Raw genomic sequence first — 19,257 nt, 5'->3', positions numbered from 1 at the left:
TATCTGGTATTTTACCTTATTGCTTATATACTTATTTAGTGTATAAATGAATTCCTGTTTGGTGAATTGTAACAGTGCACACACACACACACACATATATATATATATATATAGAGAGAGAGAGAGAGAGAGAGAGAGAGAGAGAGAGAGAGAGATTTATACAACAGTTCTGTGTAGTTCTCAAATCTGATTGGCTGATAGCCGTGCGATATTCTGCAATATCAGAACTTCTACAGGCTCTTTACCCTTTGTGTATTACTCCGCTCACATACAACCAGCAAAAAGCTACACAACAGATCTAAAATTTAAAAGATGCTTTTAACTGTTTTAACAGCGGTAAGCTTATGATTTCAATCTAATGCGGAAGAAAGTAGTTCCTCATCCAAAAGGGTTTTTGAGACTCTCCATATTTGATTTTGTTCTTATATACACAATTATCCCGTCAAACTGTTGTTTAAACGCAATATCACACTCGTAGCAGTGCGATATGGCTGTATATCAGCACTGGTAGGGGCACTAAGGCACTCGGCCAGCGGCCTCGTGCCAACGCATGCCTCCAACCAGTGCCGATATACAGCCATATTGGACTGCTACGAGTGTGATTTTGCTCATATATATATATATATATATATACACATATATAATGTATATTTTATTGTCTCACCTAATAAAGCCAAAAATAATACAGTGGAAGTCAACGTTTCCAACATTCCTCAAAATATCTTCTTTTGTGTTCATCATCGCACTAATTATTCATCTTGAATTATTGCTTATACCCACTGTACATATTTTGTAATCATATTCATATGTATCTGCATACACACACACACACACACACACACACACACACACACACACACACACACACACACACACACACACACACACACACACACACACACACACACATCTATTGTAATTCTCTGTTCAGCTAATTCAACCTGTATATAATGTTTATAGTACATCCATAACTTTTACATAACTTATACCTGTATCCTGCTGTTGCACTCCTGGTTAGACTTAAACTGCATTTCGTTGTCTTTGTTGACATATACACATCCATAGACAATAAGAGATGGGGTATTGTCTTGAAGGGATAGTTCATCAAAAAAATATAAAGCTACATATCCATAAGTGGCTCCAAACTAAACCTTTCAGTTTATTCTGTGAAACAAAATGATATAAACCGATAACCACTGAAAAATAATACAGTGGAAGTCAATGTTTCCAACATTCTTCAAAATATCTTCTTTTGTATTCAACATTGCACTAATTTACTTGAATTGCACATACCCACTGTACATATACACTAATAATCATGCCATCTATCTGCATACCTCTGATTATTAATAGAAACCTGTACATATATCCATCTATTGGGAATCTCTGTTCAGATAATAACCTGTATATAATGTTCATATACATCCATATATAAACATCACCATAGTTTTTTATAACTGCACTTTATAACGTATACACCAAAGAAGATATTTTGAAGAATGTTGGAAACATTGACTTTCACTGTATTATTTTTCCAAAGTTATTAGTTTATATTATTTTGTTTCACAGAGGTTTAGTTTGGAGCCACTTATGGGTAAATAAACTGATGAGCTATTCCTTTAAGACAATACTGACTATGTTGACCTAAACAGCATTTCGTTACCTTGTAATTGTACATGTGTAATGACAATAAAGCCGAATCTAATCCAATCTAAAAACAGGAGAACATAAAACATATGCTGGATAAGTTGGCGGTTCATTCCGCTGTGGTGACCCCTGATTAATAAAGAGACTAAGCCGAAAAGAAAATGAAGGAATGAATTATGTTAAACAAACAACATACGCACGTCCATAGACAGTATGGGATGGAGTATTGTCTTAAAGGGACAGTTCATTTAAAAAAATTACTTTCCTCTCCTTTTTTGGGTGAACTATCCCTTTAAGACTTAATAAATTTAATTCAACACATTTTCAGTTGTCACAAGAATGATTTTATGCCAAACATACACATACTAAATCCATAAAATCAGCATCTCCCTTCTTACAATAATACAATTGTTTTTAAAGAATAATGAAAAATCTTCAGCTTATGACCACAAACAAAAAAAATCTTTATTTTCTTATCACAAGATACATTAAAGGATACACAGACACTGGAATATTAAAAAAAAACTGAGTTGTGAGTTGAAATCTCTCATCGATATACAAAACTGAAATCCTTCACACCCCTGAATCAAACCCGAAAATCCACCAGTCCTCCCTCCCCCCCAACTCTTAATGGAGATCAATGTTAACCCAGGTTTTGCATTTATTTATTTTTTTTATTTCAAGCTATGCCAAAACATGGTGGGGTCTCTCAAACCCCCTTCATAAAAAACCGGTGACACTTAAAAGGGGACAAGTTAACATTTATTTGTGTCTTTAGTGTGCAGTGCACGCTCCATTTGTTTAAGAAACATTACAAAACCCCAAATCGGGGGAAACGATTTACAATGACATTTTGTGTTGACTAATCTCAACAAGCCAGGAAAAAAAAAAAAATCAGTCAAAAAAGCCCAACCGTTCAGCATAAGGAAAGAGAGGAGAAATAAAGAAAGAGAGGCTGAGATATAAGGCAGAAATACAGATCAGTATCAGCCTATAGTTCAGCCATGACTAGGAAAATTCAAAAACTATTTGTCCATTTCTCACTGGATCCAGTTTACGGGGAAATCATACATCAATATCAGCCTATAGTGGAGTTATTACTCAAGTGTTTTCCCTCTCATTATCTACAATTGCTAATAAGCTTCCCAGTAGCCCACAAGACCTCTAGAAGACTAATGCGAGTGCGTCAAGATGTTGGAGAAGAAAAAAAAAGCAGAAGTGGAAAACAAACTTTTATGGCTTTGTTCATGACGTCACTTATGGAGAAAACAAAGGCCCAATTGAAAAATCGATGGCCACATCCAACCTCCTACAGGAGAACCACCTCAAACCTACATTCATGAACACCTTAAAAGCAGAAGCCTTCCAAAATCATCCCACTAAGACGGCTTTTAGCTAGAATCCTACAAGACCTTCAAATATCACTGACGGGAGTTGCTACACTGCTTGTGATCGCCAAAAAAACAAACAACAAACATTGTGTCTGAAAAACTGCCCTAAACATTACTGCAGATCTGTTGTGTGTAGCGAGCAATTCCTTTCCCGAGATGCCATCTTCCTTCAATTCACCTGGGCCTGAAAGACTACAACAGGAGTGTCCAAACTCTGTCCTGGAGGGCTGGTGTCCTGCAAAGTTTAGTTCCAACCACAATCAGACACACCTGGGCCAGCTAATCAAGCTCTTACTAGGCCATAGGTATCAATCTCAAGTCCTGAAGAGCCGCAGCTCTGCAGCTTTGCCCCATCAAACACAGCTGATCCAAATAATGGAGAAGTTCAAAAGAGTCATGAACACCTTCATCAGTTGGATCAGCTTTGATTGATTAGGGTTGGAGCCAAACTGTGCAGAGCTGCGGCCCTCCAGGAATTGAGTTTGAGGCTTTCTAAAAACATCCTTACAAATGTGTTGAAGCAAGTTGGAGCTGAAATCTGCAGGACACCAGCCCTCGAGGACCAAATTTGGACACCCCTGGTCTAGAACCAACAAGTAATTGCTGAGTAAAAGGAGCAGCGATTATTTATTAGCCTAAATAGCATGAAAAGGGTGATCTTTAACACAAGCAACCTAAAAAATGACAGTAAAAAGACCACGTTCTCCCCCTGGCACATTTAAATCCCACTTTCCATACGAACACACGCACACACATGAATCAAACTCTTGAAAAATCCTGTTAATATTTATACAAATGACGACAGAACTGGAGGAAAAGAAAATAAAGTGTGCTTTTACACCATCTTAGAATGAACATGATTTGCGTACACAGTTAAAAATGATTTGCGATTTAAAAAAAAGAAAAGAAAGGGACACACACACACTCACACACGCACACACAGCAGGGAACGAACCCTTGAATGCTAACACTGGGAGTAAAAAGGCGATGGAGTCTGGTTTATGCTGGTGTAAGAGTATGAGGGTCCGGAGGGGAGATCAGCTGATGATGGCAGGTTTTAAACATGCTCTGGCAACGGATGTGGTCTACTGGAGCATCGCTCAGTCCTCCAACACGATGGGTTCGCTGATGCTGGAGGGTATGATGGGTACGGGAAGTGGCCGGGGTGGCAGGGGAAGTTTGATTTTGACTGGGAGATGTGGTTTTCTGGCCGCCCGCCTCATCTCGGCCTGAGTGAGGTGTTTTCTTAGGGCTCTGCAAAACCATGAAGTCTGGAGTTAGTCTCGTGGATGATCAAACACGTAGATAAGATGTGTTTTTGAAGATATGTTAACACTTGTAGTTACGTTCTTTTGGTCAGACCAAGAACAAAAAAAAAAAAAAAAGTAAGAATTTAATCCTGGTTCACACCTAGCATTCACACTTTGAATCTAAAGAATACAAAAGAAAGTCTTTCAGCACCAGGAATTCATTACACTTATCAAAGCAACTAAAATACATTAACACATAAATACTTTGACCAATATGTTTACTCTTGTTTTTTCTTCTTTTTTTAATATTCACCGATGACAATTCTTTCAAATTGAAGATAAAATGTTTTGGTAATTTGTTTTATTTTGTTCGTGTAAGAGAACTAAAAAGAGGCCATCTTTTCATGCATGTTTACATTAAGGTGCAGTAGGTAATTGTCTTCAGAAACATTTTTTGTTGTTGTGCTGGTTGAAAGTCTCTTCACATTCCAATAGAAATGATTTCAGTAAGTTGAGCTCACACTTAGCTGATGATTGATAATAAAGCGCGTTTGGCTTGCAATCCCTGTGAGAGAGCCCTGAGCTCATAAGATCCTCAAGCCCAGGGATACCTCCCGTTTGCAAGGCAAGAGGGGAGTTTGAGCTCAGGTAGATCTTGAGAACTAACCTGCTGTAGTAGCTTGTTAACAGATAGTAATTATCTCTTAAGAGCAATCACTTACTAGGAGTATGTCCATGGTGCTGATTTGGATTAGTCACTTAACTTAAGTTTTTGGACAGTGGAAGGAAACCGGGGGAAACCCACGTGAGCACAGGGAGAACGCGTAAACTCTGCACAGAAATGTCGGCTGACTTGGTAAGGACTAGAACCAGTTATGTTCTTGCTGTGAGGCAACAGTGCTAACCACTGGGCCACCGTGCCACCCATCTAGGAAAGGAGGCGGAGTAGATGGAAGGGGGTGTTCTTCAAAACGAAGATGGCTGTTTTATGGAACTATGGGTATTTATAGAGGCTTAGGAATCATCCTGTTAGTGAATCATAAATTGGATAATGCGGGACCAGCCGCAGGCAATCATAAGCACATGATCCTCTTGAACTTAAATTATAAATAAACTTCACTTAAAGTAGACGATCTGAATGTATTTATATGTATTTTTATATTCTGGTTAAGGCATAAGACTAAAAAATTTGTCCAATTAAATATTGTTTGGCCGATAACTCCCATAATTCTGATAAGTAGCTCAAACTTTCTCTCAACAAATGTAGATTTGAACAACTGCGCACCCGTTCACACAGATCCACCGATGTGCGTTCACGCAGGATGACACCATGGCTGAAGTATTTCTTTTAGACAGGTAATGTTTGTTTAAAAACTATTTTATTCACACAAAACTTATGTAGACTTTGTTGTTTTATGAATGGGCTACATGCACAGAAGTGTTGTTCAGCCACTGAAATCTTCTGGCGAAAGATTGATGTGACTGTTTTCAGTTTCATAAAGGACCTTTAACAGCAACAATTAGTTTAAAAACAAAACAAGTAAATAAAACTATTCCACCTAGCCTGCTTTACTGAGCTGCAGGTGGTTTTATATTCACTATATATGAAGGTGGTTTTTATTTTCCTACATTGTTTAGCACGCTGCTTTGAATATTCGGTCTGAAACTGCATGTAAGTGTGGCATAGTAATGGGTGTATTTCCTGCAGCCTGCCGGTTAATTACTAAGCATACAGTAGTCGCTTTAGGACAAATCGTGTAAGAGAGTGAGACTGATGTGAGAGAGTGATGACAAGTTTTGCTTGCTAACTACACAACTGAATATGTGCTAGATACATTTTTCATTCAGAACTGTAGTTTTATAAAAGCACAATAAAGTTTTCTAACAGGTGAATGACAAAATCTAGTGAATCTCTGTCATCCTTAATGTGTTCGCAATTTCAGGAGGCATGGCTTTAGACGAACTGTAAGAATTGTAGTTGAAAGATATTGTGCTAATCGGTTAAAATTTAGGCAGATCACCTACTGCACCTTTAATTCAATCCTTTAATTAATTTATTCTGCAGAAAATACCTTTATGGATTGAAACAAATATTAATATTTTTAAATTGTAAATATTACATCAATGGTCACGCTTGACATTACGGTTGTATTAGTTCATTTACTAAGATGAACTCACAATGAACAATACTTTAATTACAGCATTTATTCATTTTTGTTTTTGTTAGTTAGGAAGCGCAGCTGGTTGTGCTGTTGCCTCGCAGCAAGAAGGTCGCTGGTTTGAGCCTCGGCTGGGTCAGTTGGCATTTCTGTTTGGAGTTTGCATGTTCGCATGGGTTTCCTCCGGATGTTCAAGTTTCCCCAACGACATGTGGTACAGGTGAATTGGTTAAGCTAAATAGTCGTAGTGTATGTGTGTGAATGAGAATGTATGGGTGTTTTTCCAGTTATGGGTTGCAGCTGGAAGAGCATCCGCTGCGTAAAACATATGCTGGATAAGTTGGTGGTTCATTCCACTGTGGCGACTTCTGATTAATAAAATGACTAAGCCTAAATGACTAAAATGAATGAATGAGTAATGCTAATTATTAAAAAATAAGCTCATTTTTTAATAGCTCATGCTAACTCACAGTGCATTAACTACTGTTAACAAGCAGGAATTTGGACTGTAATAATTCACAAGCAATAAATTCTGTAAAAGTTTTGTTCATCCTTAGTTCATGTCAGAACACAATAACTGACTTTAACTAATGAAACCTTATTGTAAAATGTGACCAAAGTTATATATAATCATTTCACTTAAAGCCATACCTAATAAATCCAGAAATTAATTATACAATCATACAACAATACACACAAAACAGGAATGCTTAAGCATTCTCTCTTTTTTAGGGTCATATCTTGTGACCTATTAGTATAGATTTGTTAAGTCCATGTTGCATTAATATTTCAGGGCTCATTCACACCGAATGCGTCTTTGTTTCTAAAAAACGCTTGATGCAGTGCTCAGGAATGGGTTTTATAAAGAGTAGCATAGTGTGAGGTTAGTGACGTGATTATATGAACGTGATGTAATAACGACAAAAATGGACCCATTAGAAATAAAAAAAAACGATAAATTATGATATGCACTTGAAGATACATCCTATAACTTAGGATATTCTGGACAAAGCCACAATAAGTGCTTTCTCTGCCATGATGTAACAGTAAATAAAGCAGTTGCCATGCCAATTTTCAATTATAAACAAAAGCTTGCAATGGTTGCCCCACCTCCGAGCTCTTCTAAATAGTCCACTGCATTTGAAGCTCACAGAAATGAGCTGCACTGCATGTGAAAGTTCTAAAAAACGCTGTCAAATAAGGCAAGACACAAACGTAACGTTCAAGCATGTCCGTCAAGCGTGTGTTTACATTGGAAAACAATAGGAAAGTAGCACGTTGCAAAGGAAAAACGCATTTTGTGTGAACGTCCCATAACAGCATCAGAATACATAAACTGAATGAAAGTAATCAAATGTGAACACACCCTGAAACGCATACCTGGTGTCTTTCGTAGCCACAAACACCACAGGATTGGGAGCATCGCCTTGACTGACTTTCTGCCTCTTGATGACGGACTGGTTGGCTGCTCTCATTCCCATTGCAAACGGTCTTCCGTTGGTGGAGAGCAAATGACCTCCAGCCTGTGGCCAATGAGGGTGCTTAGATCAATGTACGCTACTTTTTCTACCTCTGGGAAAGGCTAATGTACATTAGTAAGGGATACTCACATTGTCGAAGGGCCTTTTGCCCAGCAGGGCAGATGCGCTGCGAGGCTGGTTAACCTGGTTACGGTTGATCGGGGTTGGAGCACCTCGAGGGGCTTTGAGTTTCAAAGGAGCTTGAATGGCTAAAAAAGTAATAAATAAAACGAGTACATATTACTCTGAATACTCTGAATAAAATTGTGTAAAATAATAAATAAGAGTCAAATGATCAGTCTTGAGCCATACTTATTCACTTTTGAGTAGTTTTTTCCCCACCACGAAGCCAAGAGTATACTTTGCAGTTATTTAGGTGTGTGTTTACATTTACAGTTGCAACTCACTACATTCGCATCAGTGTTAATTTAATCAAAAGAAGTGGCTTGACAAACAAAAACAATCCCTCAGATTATACTAAAAATGAATATTGGTTAGTTTTTTTTTAGGACAAGTGTCATTGAACAGTAAGAAATCTCCACTGTGCTGAGCGAGAGCGCTTCTCTACTGAACAGCGCATCAGCGATGACGTAAGCGTGCCAGGGCTCGAATGTAAGGCGAGTGCGGGCCGCCAGGGGAGATGGGAATGGCGATAAGCGTGCTTTGGCCCAGTTCAAGGCAACTGTACATAGTTTGAGTACGCCCTTAATACCTTCACACCTTTGAATGCTGTATCCAAAGGCAGCATTTTAGAGCTTTTGGACACAGCCTTTAAATAAGATCTGTAATAATTCTTCTTGTTTTGATTCATCTCATCTATTTCAAAATGTCAAGCGAGTGGTCTGCTTCAGTGTTGAGACCAAGTAGACAAAGTATATGCATACCTGCTGCCAATGCACATTGTGTGTAGACACTTGCATATACATAAAAACTGACTGTACACTTTAGGCTTTAAAAGTCAGCTAATTTGATAAGATGTAAGCATGTCTCTATTATGAAATAATGCTGAAGCCATACCCAAATCTTTAACTATATTGATGAGGGATGGTCGAGGAATAGGCCGGTTTTTCACACCACTCTTTGCTGCTTTGGGAAGTCTTATCATACCTAAAAGAAAAGAAAGAGGCAGTCAGACACATCTTCATTCAACTGTATAAAACAGCATTTTTTTATTTATATATTGCATAAAAAGACTCACACTCAGCTTTGACAGCATTGGCGTTAATGGAAGCGTACGGGCGACGGGCTGCTCGACGAGACTGCAGGATGTCCTGGCACACACGACGGGCAATTCGAGTGAGTTTGGTGGTCTGCAGGATAAAGGTCTGCCTGTTTTTGGCCAGAAGTTTAGCTCGTCCCGCACTGCTGGTAAACGGGGACATTCCCTGCACCTCCTGACGGGTCATGTGACCACGCGGAGCTGCTTCCTATTGGACAGATATGATGTTCATTTAGCTATATACTCATTTTCTGGCTGTATATATTTTTAAAAGACGTAGGTGTTGACATACTGAGCTGGCTCTTGTGGCGCCCTCTAGTTGAGTTGGAGTCTTCAGACCACCGTATTTCTTCCAGTAAATCCAACAGGACGAACATAGTCGACACTGCATGTTAGGAGGACCCCATGCATACCACTGCTGAGACTGGGCAGCTGCAAGAACAACAGGCCATGATAACACATACAGTATAGTGCATGGGAATTACTCAGCTTGTATCTAAATACTGTTTGTGGATGTTTGCAGTGGCGAGTTGACTCACTGTGGCAGCTTTCACAACTGAGGCCTTTCTGGTAGCCGGTGGCACCGTTCATGCCAGGTTTATTTCCAGGTGCTGTGATCTGGTTGGGGTTGGGTTTGGTGCTGAAGGAGGGATGAACATTTTGATTGGTAAACAGAAGATAGACATGTACAAACCATTTGAGATTTTCAAGAGACCTCACAGCCGAAAGTTAATTGCAAGTATAAAATACACAAAGTAGGGGTGTTTGCATTAATTGATTAACTGTTAACCGAAGGAATGCATATTTTATCAATTAATGTATCAGTTAAATGGTTTAAAATATTCTTTTTTTTTAATTAGTATTTTTTAAGTTTTGCTGCATAAATGTACAACATGTATTTGTTAACCCGCCGGGCGGTAACAAGTGCAACTATAGACGTATTGTGCTAAATAAGCAAAATGAAAGGAGTGAAAATAAAGACATTGATGGTCACAGTTTGAAACAGACAAGTTGATGCCAAACCAGTGCTGATAACCCTTTTCCAGGATCTGCATTATAAACACCTCAGTGTCTTAGCAAAAGTAGAGAAAGAAGCCGCAAACTTTCTGAAATGTCCACTGTTGGCCACAAGTCGGAGCAACCCACAAACCAACATTTTTTTTCATTGGAAAAATTATTTACAGTTCTTATAAAAGATCCATTAAAAAAATAGCCAACATAACTTAATCTACGAATTAGGGTGCTTTCACACCTACACTTTTGTTTCGGAACGTATCTCGTTTGCCCAGTTAGCGCGGTTCGATTGGCATATGTGAACAGGGCAATCGCGCTCTGTTCCGCGCCAAAGTAATCGCTCCGAGATCGCTTGAGTGAGGTGGTCTCGGCTCGATTGAAACGAACCCTGGAGCGGTTCGATTGCAGTGAGAAAGCGATCCGATCCGAGCGCGCTTATATCACAGTGTTTTATGGATATGTAATAGGCTTACGGCTATATGAAGAGAGAATTATGAGTAGGGCGGGAAGTTTCGCGAGTCTCCGGATGCCCGCAAACGAGTGATGATCTCCCGGTAATCTCGCGTCTCTCTCCCAGTCCTCAAATAGGCATCGTCGCGCACCCTTCTCACCCCTCCCCACCGCATCTCTCCTCAGACACGTCACACGCGCGCACCCTGTCAATCACCACCAAACCACCACCTCTCCTGACAGCTGAGCGGGACGCTGCAAAATAAACCCTGACACTCTGACCAATGTGAGGAGAGTTTACTCGCACGTGACTTGTTTTAGCTCTTTTGGTCCGATTAGAAACTTTGCAATGTGAAAGCGAACCGCTCCAAGAGCAAAGAGCAACAATGTAACAATTTTAATCTCTGTTTCGGAACAACTGAATCGATTCACAGGTGTGAAAGCACCCTTAAACAAATCCAATGATTTAGGCTATTTGATTTTTGCATATTAATAGCTATGTAAAATATAAAATGTATATACAAATGAATGCAAACTATGTAATTATAAATGTATACTATATGTAGCCTTTAATTTAAAAAAAAAAAAAAAAAAAAGTCAATCTATGCACCTTGTTGTTTGTCTCGCAAAGAGTGCTATCAAACTGCGAGAGAGACAGAGCAAATGAAAGCACAGAAGCTCAAAGTTAAAATCAGATGCTCAAGACAATCTTTAAACCAATGACTTCTATAAAAAATGTTGACAGAGGTTTGCGATATAGAAATTATAGCGGAGCATTAATTAAATGCATATTTTCTATTGAGGGATCGATTTGACTCTGCTATTTTTATTTGAGGGAAGAAAAAAATATGATTGGGGGAAAAAAAAAACAAAACTTATGCCAGTTAAAAAGGATGAAGTCTGTGTTTTCGTTTTGTAATCTAAAATTGTCATTTAAGTGAAAAATAGTTAGGGCAGGATTATTTATTTTATTCTTTTTATTTAGTTTATTCAGAGTTTCTAAGCAGTTGGAAACACTGCAAGTGCGTGAAGATGTTTTGTTATTATGTATTATGCGATGCAGATGGGGACAATTCTATAATGGTTCAGTAATCGATCATAACCGGTTATTACGTACTAACGTCATTTATCTCCTACTTGCACAACTACTACTACTTAAAAGGTAGATAATTATGCACAGTTTAACTGCTTGTAAGTTTGCTGGAAAGTCTTTCATTGAAACTGAAGAAGGCACAGCACACGAGGCGCTATTTGACTACTAGAGAGAAATGCTGTAAAACTCCATCCCCCCCCTCTCTCTCTCACTTTGGACAGTTGACCCGCTGGTGTGTTTGTGAGGTAATTTTTCCTCTCCTATTGGCTGTTAAAGCGATATTTGTGGATCCAGACACAAGCGTGCCTGAGGTGCAAGTTTTCTCCACTGTCTGTTAGGAATTACTTGTAATAATCGCGTATTATGTGCTTATAGACTGCAACCGTGGCTGTTCTTCCCGCATCACTCACCGGTGAACAGCGCTTTCATTTCTAAAGCCAATCGCAGCCCTTTCTGTTGAGCGGGTAAAGACAATGACCAATCATAGGGGTGTAAGACATCACTTGGAAGCGCTCAAAAAGCAAGCGGGATAATATTTACATCAGCTTTATTTGTTATAAATGCTCATGCTGTCTTCTTTGCAAATACTAGAGTTTTGTTTGATACATTCAAAAAGAGTGTTTTCTTGAGCAAGTCAAATTAAGGGTACAGCTCAAATAGTTTACTGCTTGTATTAAAGGACATAATTGTATTACAAATAATATATAAATAATTATATTTATAGATTTTAATTTTTTTAAATTCTTGTGTTATAAAGAAAAAAATCTAATTATGTATGGAAAGCATCAATGCACCGAGATATCAAATTGAACCAAATCGATGGCATAATAATCGTAACCAAACTGAGCCGTGAGACCAGTGTAGGTTCACACCCCTAATTAGATAACATACAATAATATTCATTACAACAGTTTTTTAAATATTCAGGTCAATACATGCAACCTTGGTAAACAATAAACCAAAAAAAAAGTTTAAAAGACATTCTTTACCAAAATAAAATCTTAGTAAAAATTAACATTTAGGTAGTCTATTTATTTTTAATATATTCATCCTTTAATTACATGAGATTTGTGTCTTTGTTAATTTAAAATGAATAATTGTTTGCCATATCTTTGAGAAATGCCACTTATAGTTTATAATTACATATTTACTTCGATTTGCCACGTATTTAGAAACAGTCTTAAAAGTGCAGTGACACTAAACACTCACTAGGTGGGGATGTACACCTGCTTCAGCTTGCTGTCCGCCTCTGCTGCCTTTAGTCTTTTCTGGAGGGAAAAAACAATAACTTGAAAAACATGTTCAGAAAACATTCACACGCATACAGAAGAAACCTTCAAAATCCCTCTTATCCTTCAAAGAAAAAAAAAGAACACTCAAATGTTCTTACCTGCTGAATATAACGATCAGTAGTCTTCCACATGTAGTAGAACTGGACCACACTAGCTAACGACTTCCAGGGTAACTGCAGGACGAGAGCAGAGTTTCATTAAAACAGTCTAAAATGACGAAATGATTAAATATGGCTTTTTAAACTCACAAAGTCTTGGCGAATGTCATTGAAGTCTTTGCCGTATTTCTCCAGAGCCTCCTCGAAGAGCATGGCTTCAGAAGCGCTCCACTCTTCCATCTCGTCCCGGCACAGCACTGGGCCCCCCTGCGGCACCAGCGTCGACATGGCCTTGGCGAGGTCGTAGCCGTTCTTCTGGAGAGTGTCCATAGCATGGAACTAGAAGCAGACAGGACACAGAGAATGTCAGATGTGCATGATAGTGGTTGCAGTGAATAAGTGAGGATCGTGCAATGATTGATTCTCTCACCAGTGTGATGTCTCTAGATGCTGCCGCTGCGCTCATGTGCAGACTAGGCTGGCGGATTGAACTGCTGCAGTCTAGTGCACGTGCAAATGTTCCAACAGCCCTAAAATAGAAATGAAATGATGACTAGAATTAACATCATTCTACAGAACAGTGGCTTTTTAATGAAGCACAAATGGCTAAAAGAACGGAGAAATACTCACCGTGCCACTACCAGGAATTGGTCTATCTGTGGATCCTTCAGCTGGTTGTTTGGATCCCAGACCTTTGTCTCAAGCTTCTCCTGAACGCGACTGTCTGCTTCAACTAAGAGAGGGAAAATATTGCATTTACAACTTTTTTCCGGTTTTGCTATTAGCCTTCACTGTCTATCATATAGGACGGCATAGTGGCTCAGTGCTAAGCACTATCACATCACAGCAAGTAGGTGGTTGGTTCAAGCCCCAGCTAGGCCAGTTGGCCTTTCTATATGGAGTTTGCATGTTCTCCCTGTGTTCGAGTGGGTTTCCTCCAGGTGCTCAAGTTTCCCCCACAGTCCAAAGACATGCGCTATAGCCTATAGGTGAATTGAATAAACTAAACTGGCAGAAGTGTATGTGTGTGAATGTGAGAGTGTATGGGTGTTTCCCAGGGAAAGTGGAAGGGTATCCGCTGTGAAAAACATATGCTGGATAAGTTGACGGTTCATTCTGCTGTGGTGGCTCCTGATAAACAAATGGGCTAAGCTGAAAATGAATGAATAAATGTCTATCATGCACCTTTTTCTGTGTACTGACAATATCAGCTATAAATTGGAATTACAATAGATTCAGCATCGAGTTCCTGATTACTGTATATCACCATTAGTGGTAGTTCTTTAATTCTTTATTAATTGAAAATCTTATATATAAAAAAAAAAACTCATTGGAAAATGAGTGTTACTGAGGGTTAGTGCAAGACGTTTAATGTATACATATTTAAATCTCATTAGCTGTGTCCATCCAAATTGCTAATTAAATATATGCACAATTTTAAACGTTGCATAAAACATTTGAAAATAAAGCAAAAAAAAAAGAAAGAAAAAAAAGAAAGAAAATAGAGTCAAAGAAAAATCGAACTTCCTGATAAACTAGTGTCTTTTATTTAAAAGTAAAAACTGTGGGCCTTTTTCTTATATCATAAATTATTAGCCCTTCAGAAGACGAAATGCAATGAGCGTGTGTTTGTTTTTAGAGTATGTGAGACCGCTCAATGGCAGTACAGACGTTCAATACAGTTGTCGGAAATAATAATATTGAACATCTTTGATGATCAGGGTTTCTGCAGGTTTCACAAAGTCAAATTTAAGACCTATTAGACCTTTTTCAGACCTACAGGCTAAACGCTTAGGATTTCTTTCAATGGCCAAACAGAAAAAAAAATGTACTTGCGCCATCAAAATACTTTTTCTAACTAGTTATTTTTTAGCATACTTTAAATAATGTGTCTAAACAAGCAGTTGCTAGTTGTATACATACAATATTAGTTAAAATATAGCTTTGCTAAAAGTTCAATCGCGATGCATTGTGGGTGATTGGATGTGTGTTGAATCGATTGAGTAGCTTTATATAAACAAAGTCAAATTAAAACCTGTTAAAAATGTTAAGACCTACAAGTCAATATTTATTTGAATTTAAGACTTTAAGGCTAAATTTTGTTTTTGTTTTTTAATTTAAGACTTTAAAACCGTGCAGACACGCTGATGATGGACTTTGGTTAAGGCATTTCAGAATGACCAAAACAGCATTTCAGGTGTTTGTCAATTAATGTCATTCCATCATGTCTATGTTTGTCATCATCACATGAATAGTTAAAACCAAATCCCATACATTTTTTGACGCACATGCTGTAATGTGTTCTGTAAATGTGTAACCATCATAGATTAAGCACATTTTTCTTATAAGATAAAAAGTTTAGATCATTTTTAATGTACATTTTCAAAATGTATGTGGATCTTGGAGCTTCCATAAAGCATTTTAATGCAATATGCTAAAACACACATAAAAACAGGAGGATGAAAACATGGCTAATGAAGTTGACCACATGTGGTTCTTCCCCCAATAAAGCATTAAAATATATGAAGTTTTCCGCATCAAAAAGGATTGTTTTAATAATGCCAGTGGACAGGGACAATGAAAATCTTCTGACCTTCAGCCAGTTTGTCTGGAATCTCTGCCTGGTATTTAGATCCGACTCTGATCTCCCCCTGGTCAGCCAGCAGTGTTTTCTGCACTGGGTCAAACACCAGAGAGTAGAAGAAACAGTCCTGCAGAACAAAAAACACATGTTAGAAACAGAACCATGTGATGAACGTTTAGTCATTTTGAACAAATAAAAGGTGTTAAGTTGTCTTACAAAAATTCAAAAGTAAAATATTTTCAATATCAGGGTTTCTGCAGGTTTAATCAAGAAGACCCTTTTAAAACCATTTTGAATGAAATTTTAAACTTAAACAGGGCTAAACACTAATGATTATTTTTAGTGGCCCGGTCAGTTGCCACAAAAAAAAAAAAAAAATTGTATTTTTCTTAGCGACATAATTTAACAAGACAAAACAAGAAAACTCTAGTTGTACACACTTTTTATCCAACATAATATTTTTAATCACAAGTTTAACATTGTTAAAAATGTTTTTATTATGGAGACAATTAAATAAATGATCAAAAATAAACATTTGTTGGCTTCTGGTCCAAATTGATTGAGTATAATGTCATCTTTAATTCTATAGCGCTTTTACAATGTAGATAGTGTCAAAGCAGCTTAACATAGAAGTTCTAGTAAATTGAAGTTGAAACTGTGTCAGTTCATTTTTCAGACTTAAAGCAGGCATATTTCAAAAAAATCTCATTTTAAATAAATGGCCTTATTTTGTATTATAATTATTAAAAAAAGAAAAGAAAATGATTAAACATCAGGACTGGAGAGAGATCATTCTACTTTATGAAATATTTTCGCCTTTAATACAATAGATTATCAGCAACAAAGTTTAAATCATTAGCTGCTGGGTTATGAATGAGTTCAGTAGGCAAAGAGCAGGCGATGTTTAGCGACCATTGAAAATTTAACCACATGTACAGTATGGTCCCACTATTAGAGCAATCCGGTTGAATGCGTTTTTTGGCTACCTCTGAATATAATGCATAAAGTAAAGTGATATGTTGCTCTGCTATTATCATGAGGAATTGTGCAATTGTTTTTGGTTTTCTTTCCTTGATTAGGGGAATTTAATTTATAGACATTGCTGTCGTTGAACAGCTATTGTAAATTTTATCTCTTTGCAATAAAAAACATTCTCATAAAAAAAGGTTTTCTTGAGATGGATTGTTGATTAGATGATTTTCAGCCCAATTGAGAAGCTTTACTTGGACAGAGGAAAACTAAGACATGTTTAAAATGATACAAGACCTACAATACTATATTTCAGTGAATTTAAGAAATTTTACGACCCTGCATTATAGAGTTGTTTTTGCATTAAATGACAAAAAGGTTCCATGTTTTCAGAGAACTCAATACCAATAGTCTAACTTTAGAAGAGCTAAGAAATCTCTATTTGCTGGAATAATCGAGATTTTCCAATTGCAACGAATGAAAACATTTGTTTCTCTGACACTCTACAAGAAGCCGCCTTTTTTTCTTTATGGCTTTTGTCAGCTTTGTAACACTTTGAAAAACTGCACGGTGAGTGCACTTGTACTCTGGGAGAACACTTACCTCTCTCTCTAGGTAGCCAGTTAAAACATCAGTCTCATTTAAAAGTGTGACGTTGCATTTTCCTCTGTAAAAAACAAAATAAAAAAACAACTTAGCATAAATACTTTTGATTCTGATAGGATTTTGTCACCCAATCCAGAGATGTTGAGCGGCGTGAGTGTGTTTACCGTATATGCGTGGCCGGGAGAGACTCAAACTGTCGAGACAGGAACAGTTCTCTGTGCTTGAGCTGGTGTTTCTGCTGTTCTGATGTTGAAGGCTGCTTGGACTCCTCTTCAAAGTCTCCTAAAATACATGCACCCAAACATAAGAGAGTGATGCTAATGGCCTCAATTAGTTCTGATGCAAACCAGCTTCATCTTAGCGCACACACAGAGACCAAACCTTAACAGTTTACACACCACTTAAGGTTATTAGTAACGCTTGCGATCAATTTCACACTCATTCAGATACAAGTAAATTGAATATCCTACGTTAGGGTCTGTTGACTTATAAGGGAAGTAAACCATTATGATGCAACTCAAACCCACTGCATTCTGATGCATTGCTTGTGACTTCAACATGAATATGCAATGACGATGGAGATTCTTTCTTAAATGGATGCTCGTGTGAGGTGAGTAGACTTGGCAGGACTTTATCAGACGATCTGACCAGACTCCACCCCTGCGCGGAGCCAAAGGAAACCCTGTCAATGAAGAGGGCGGGACTTCAGACCACACCCCTTTCCATTAACCCCTCCTGCCACCCCGGTGGCCCTGCCCCCTCCTTTCTCTCCCCTTGGCCAATGCGTCCCTGCCAGCTTTACTGGGAAACCCTGTGCAACAAACCTGAGGCGCCCATCCCCCCATTGAGCAACAACCTCCCCCCCATGCACAAGTACGCATTAAAAAAAATGCCACAAGCTCTCTTTCACACATGCACAAGCAGACAGCACTCAAGACACACGTACGACAGATCATTCATACATGCGCACGCACACTCATGTATGCATTTAATAACACTTTCACTCCTTGACAAAGACACCAGCCAGACATGCGTTAACCTAGTGTTAACCCTTTGAGCACCATGGCCCGGTGGGTCCAATGAAGGCTCTTTTGTTCTGAGAGCACAGGGCGGATGGCAGCTGAGGATAAGCACAGAGGAGCCCATTCAGGAGGGAGGGAAAGGGGGAAGATGGGCAGAAGGTAGAGAGGGGAGGAGGTGATCTAAATGGAAGCCCTGATCTTGTGTAACAGGACAGTGTTGGTCTTGTCGGGTGGCGCGACATAAAGAGGAGGATATGTTGAGTATTAAACGGGCAGCCAAGCAGACATTGACCTCGCATGACCGCAAAGGATTTGAAGGCTTTCTCTTGCCAGTGTCAATGACTTCCTTGACTCAAACCTGAACTGCCCATTTTGTAATTACAACAGCTTCAGTAGATCACGTGTTTAAAATTTACACAGTTGAATAAATGCAGGTGATACAGCACCTTAATCAATCACGTGAGGTGCTTGCACTTACACATGATGTGATGGTGTTCAGAAATGGCAAGAGAGCACATCACCGGGCTCTATTTGGCCATATTCGAATGCCGAGATTATGAACAGGAAATCACACCGTTTATTTACCAATGTCGATAGAGAAACAGAAGGCAAGACTTCAAATACAAAATGAGGAAAGCATCTGTGGTTTTTTCAGAGGGTGCATCTCATCCGGACTTTGTCATCCATTGATGCAAAGACCAAGGTTAGGCTGTAGCTTCAGCAGGGATCCCCAGACTTCCTTCTCCCCAGGCATTCCTCCAGCTCCTTCTAGGGAATCCCAAGGTGTTCTTGTGTAAGCAGAGACATATGCCCTCCAGCACGTCCTGAATCTTTCCTGGGGTCTCCTCTTGATGGGATAAGCCCGGAACACCTCTGCAGGTAGGCATCCGAAACAGATGCTTAAGCCACCTCAACTAGATTTTTTCAATGTAATGGAGGAACA

The 19,257-nt window shown here is 38.6% G+C and overlaps 1 protein-coding gene across 7 annotated transcripts in view; it reads right to left on the bottom strand.

Moving 5' to 3' along the window:
• Positions 1-2,087: 2,087 nt before the first annotated feature.
• The window catches only part of mta2 (metastasis associated 1 family, member 2), a 36,612-nt gene continuing 19,442 nt past the window's right edge, over positions 2,088-19,257 (bottom strand). The window contains exons 4-19 of one of the 7 annotated variants that reach the window (XR_012382309.1): positions 17,457-17,574; positions 17,290-17,353; positions 15,727-15,844; positions 13,764-13,866; positions 13,564-13,663; positions 13,284-13,472; positions 13,134-13,208; positions 12,953-13,011; positions 9,726-9,826; positions 9,479-9,618; positions 9,166-9,394; positions 8,985-9,074; positions 8,058-8,176; positions 7,814-7,970; positions 3,528-4,292; positions 2,088-3,375 (exon numbers count right to left, since the gene is read on the bottom strand). Coding sequence is in view for 3 of the 7 variants with exons in the window: in XM_005172187.6 (XP_005172244.1) it covers positions 4,139-4,292; positions 7,828-7,970; positions 8,058-8,176; positions 8,985-9,074; positions 9,166-9,394; positions 9,479-9,618; positions 9,726-9,826; positions 12,953-13,011; positions 13,134-13,208; positions 13,284-13,472; positions 13,564-13,663; positions 13,764-13,866; positions 15,727-15,844; positions 17,290-17,353; positions 17,457-17,574 (1,802 nt within the window). In the remaining 4 variants the exon portion in view is untranslated. 7 annotated transcript variants of the gene reach the window in all.

Source organism: Danio rerio, chromosome 7, assembly GCF_049306965.1.
Source record: "Danio rerio strain Tuebingen ecotype United States chromosome 7, GRCz12tu, whole genome shotgun sequence".
Classification (NCBI taxonomy): Eukaryota; Metazoa; Chordata; class Actinopteri; order Cypriniformes; family Danionidae; genus Danio; species Danio rerio.
Note: the sequence above shows the minus strand (reverse complement) of the source record. Positions and strands in the feature narration are given on the sequence as shown.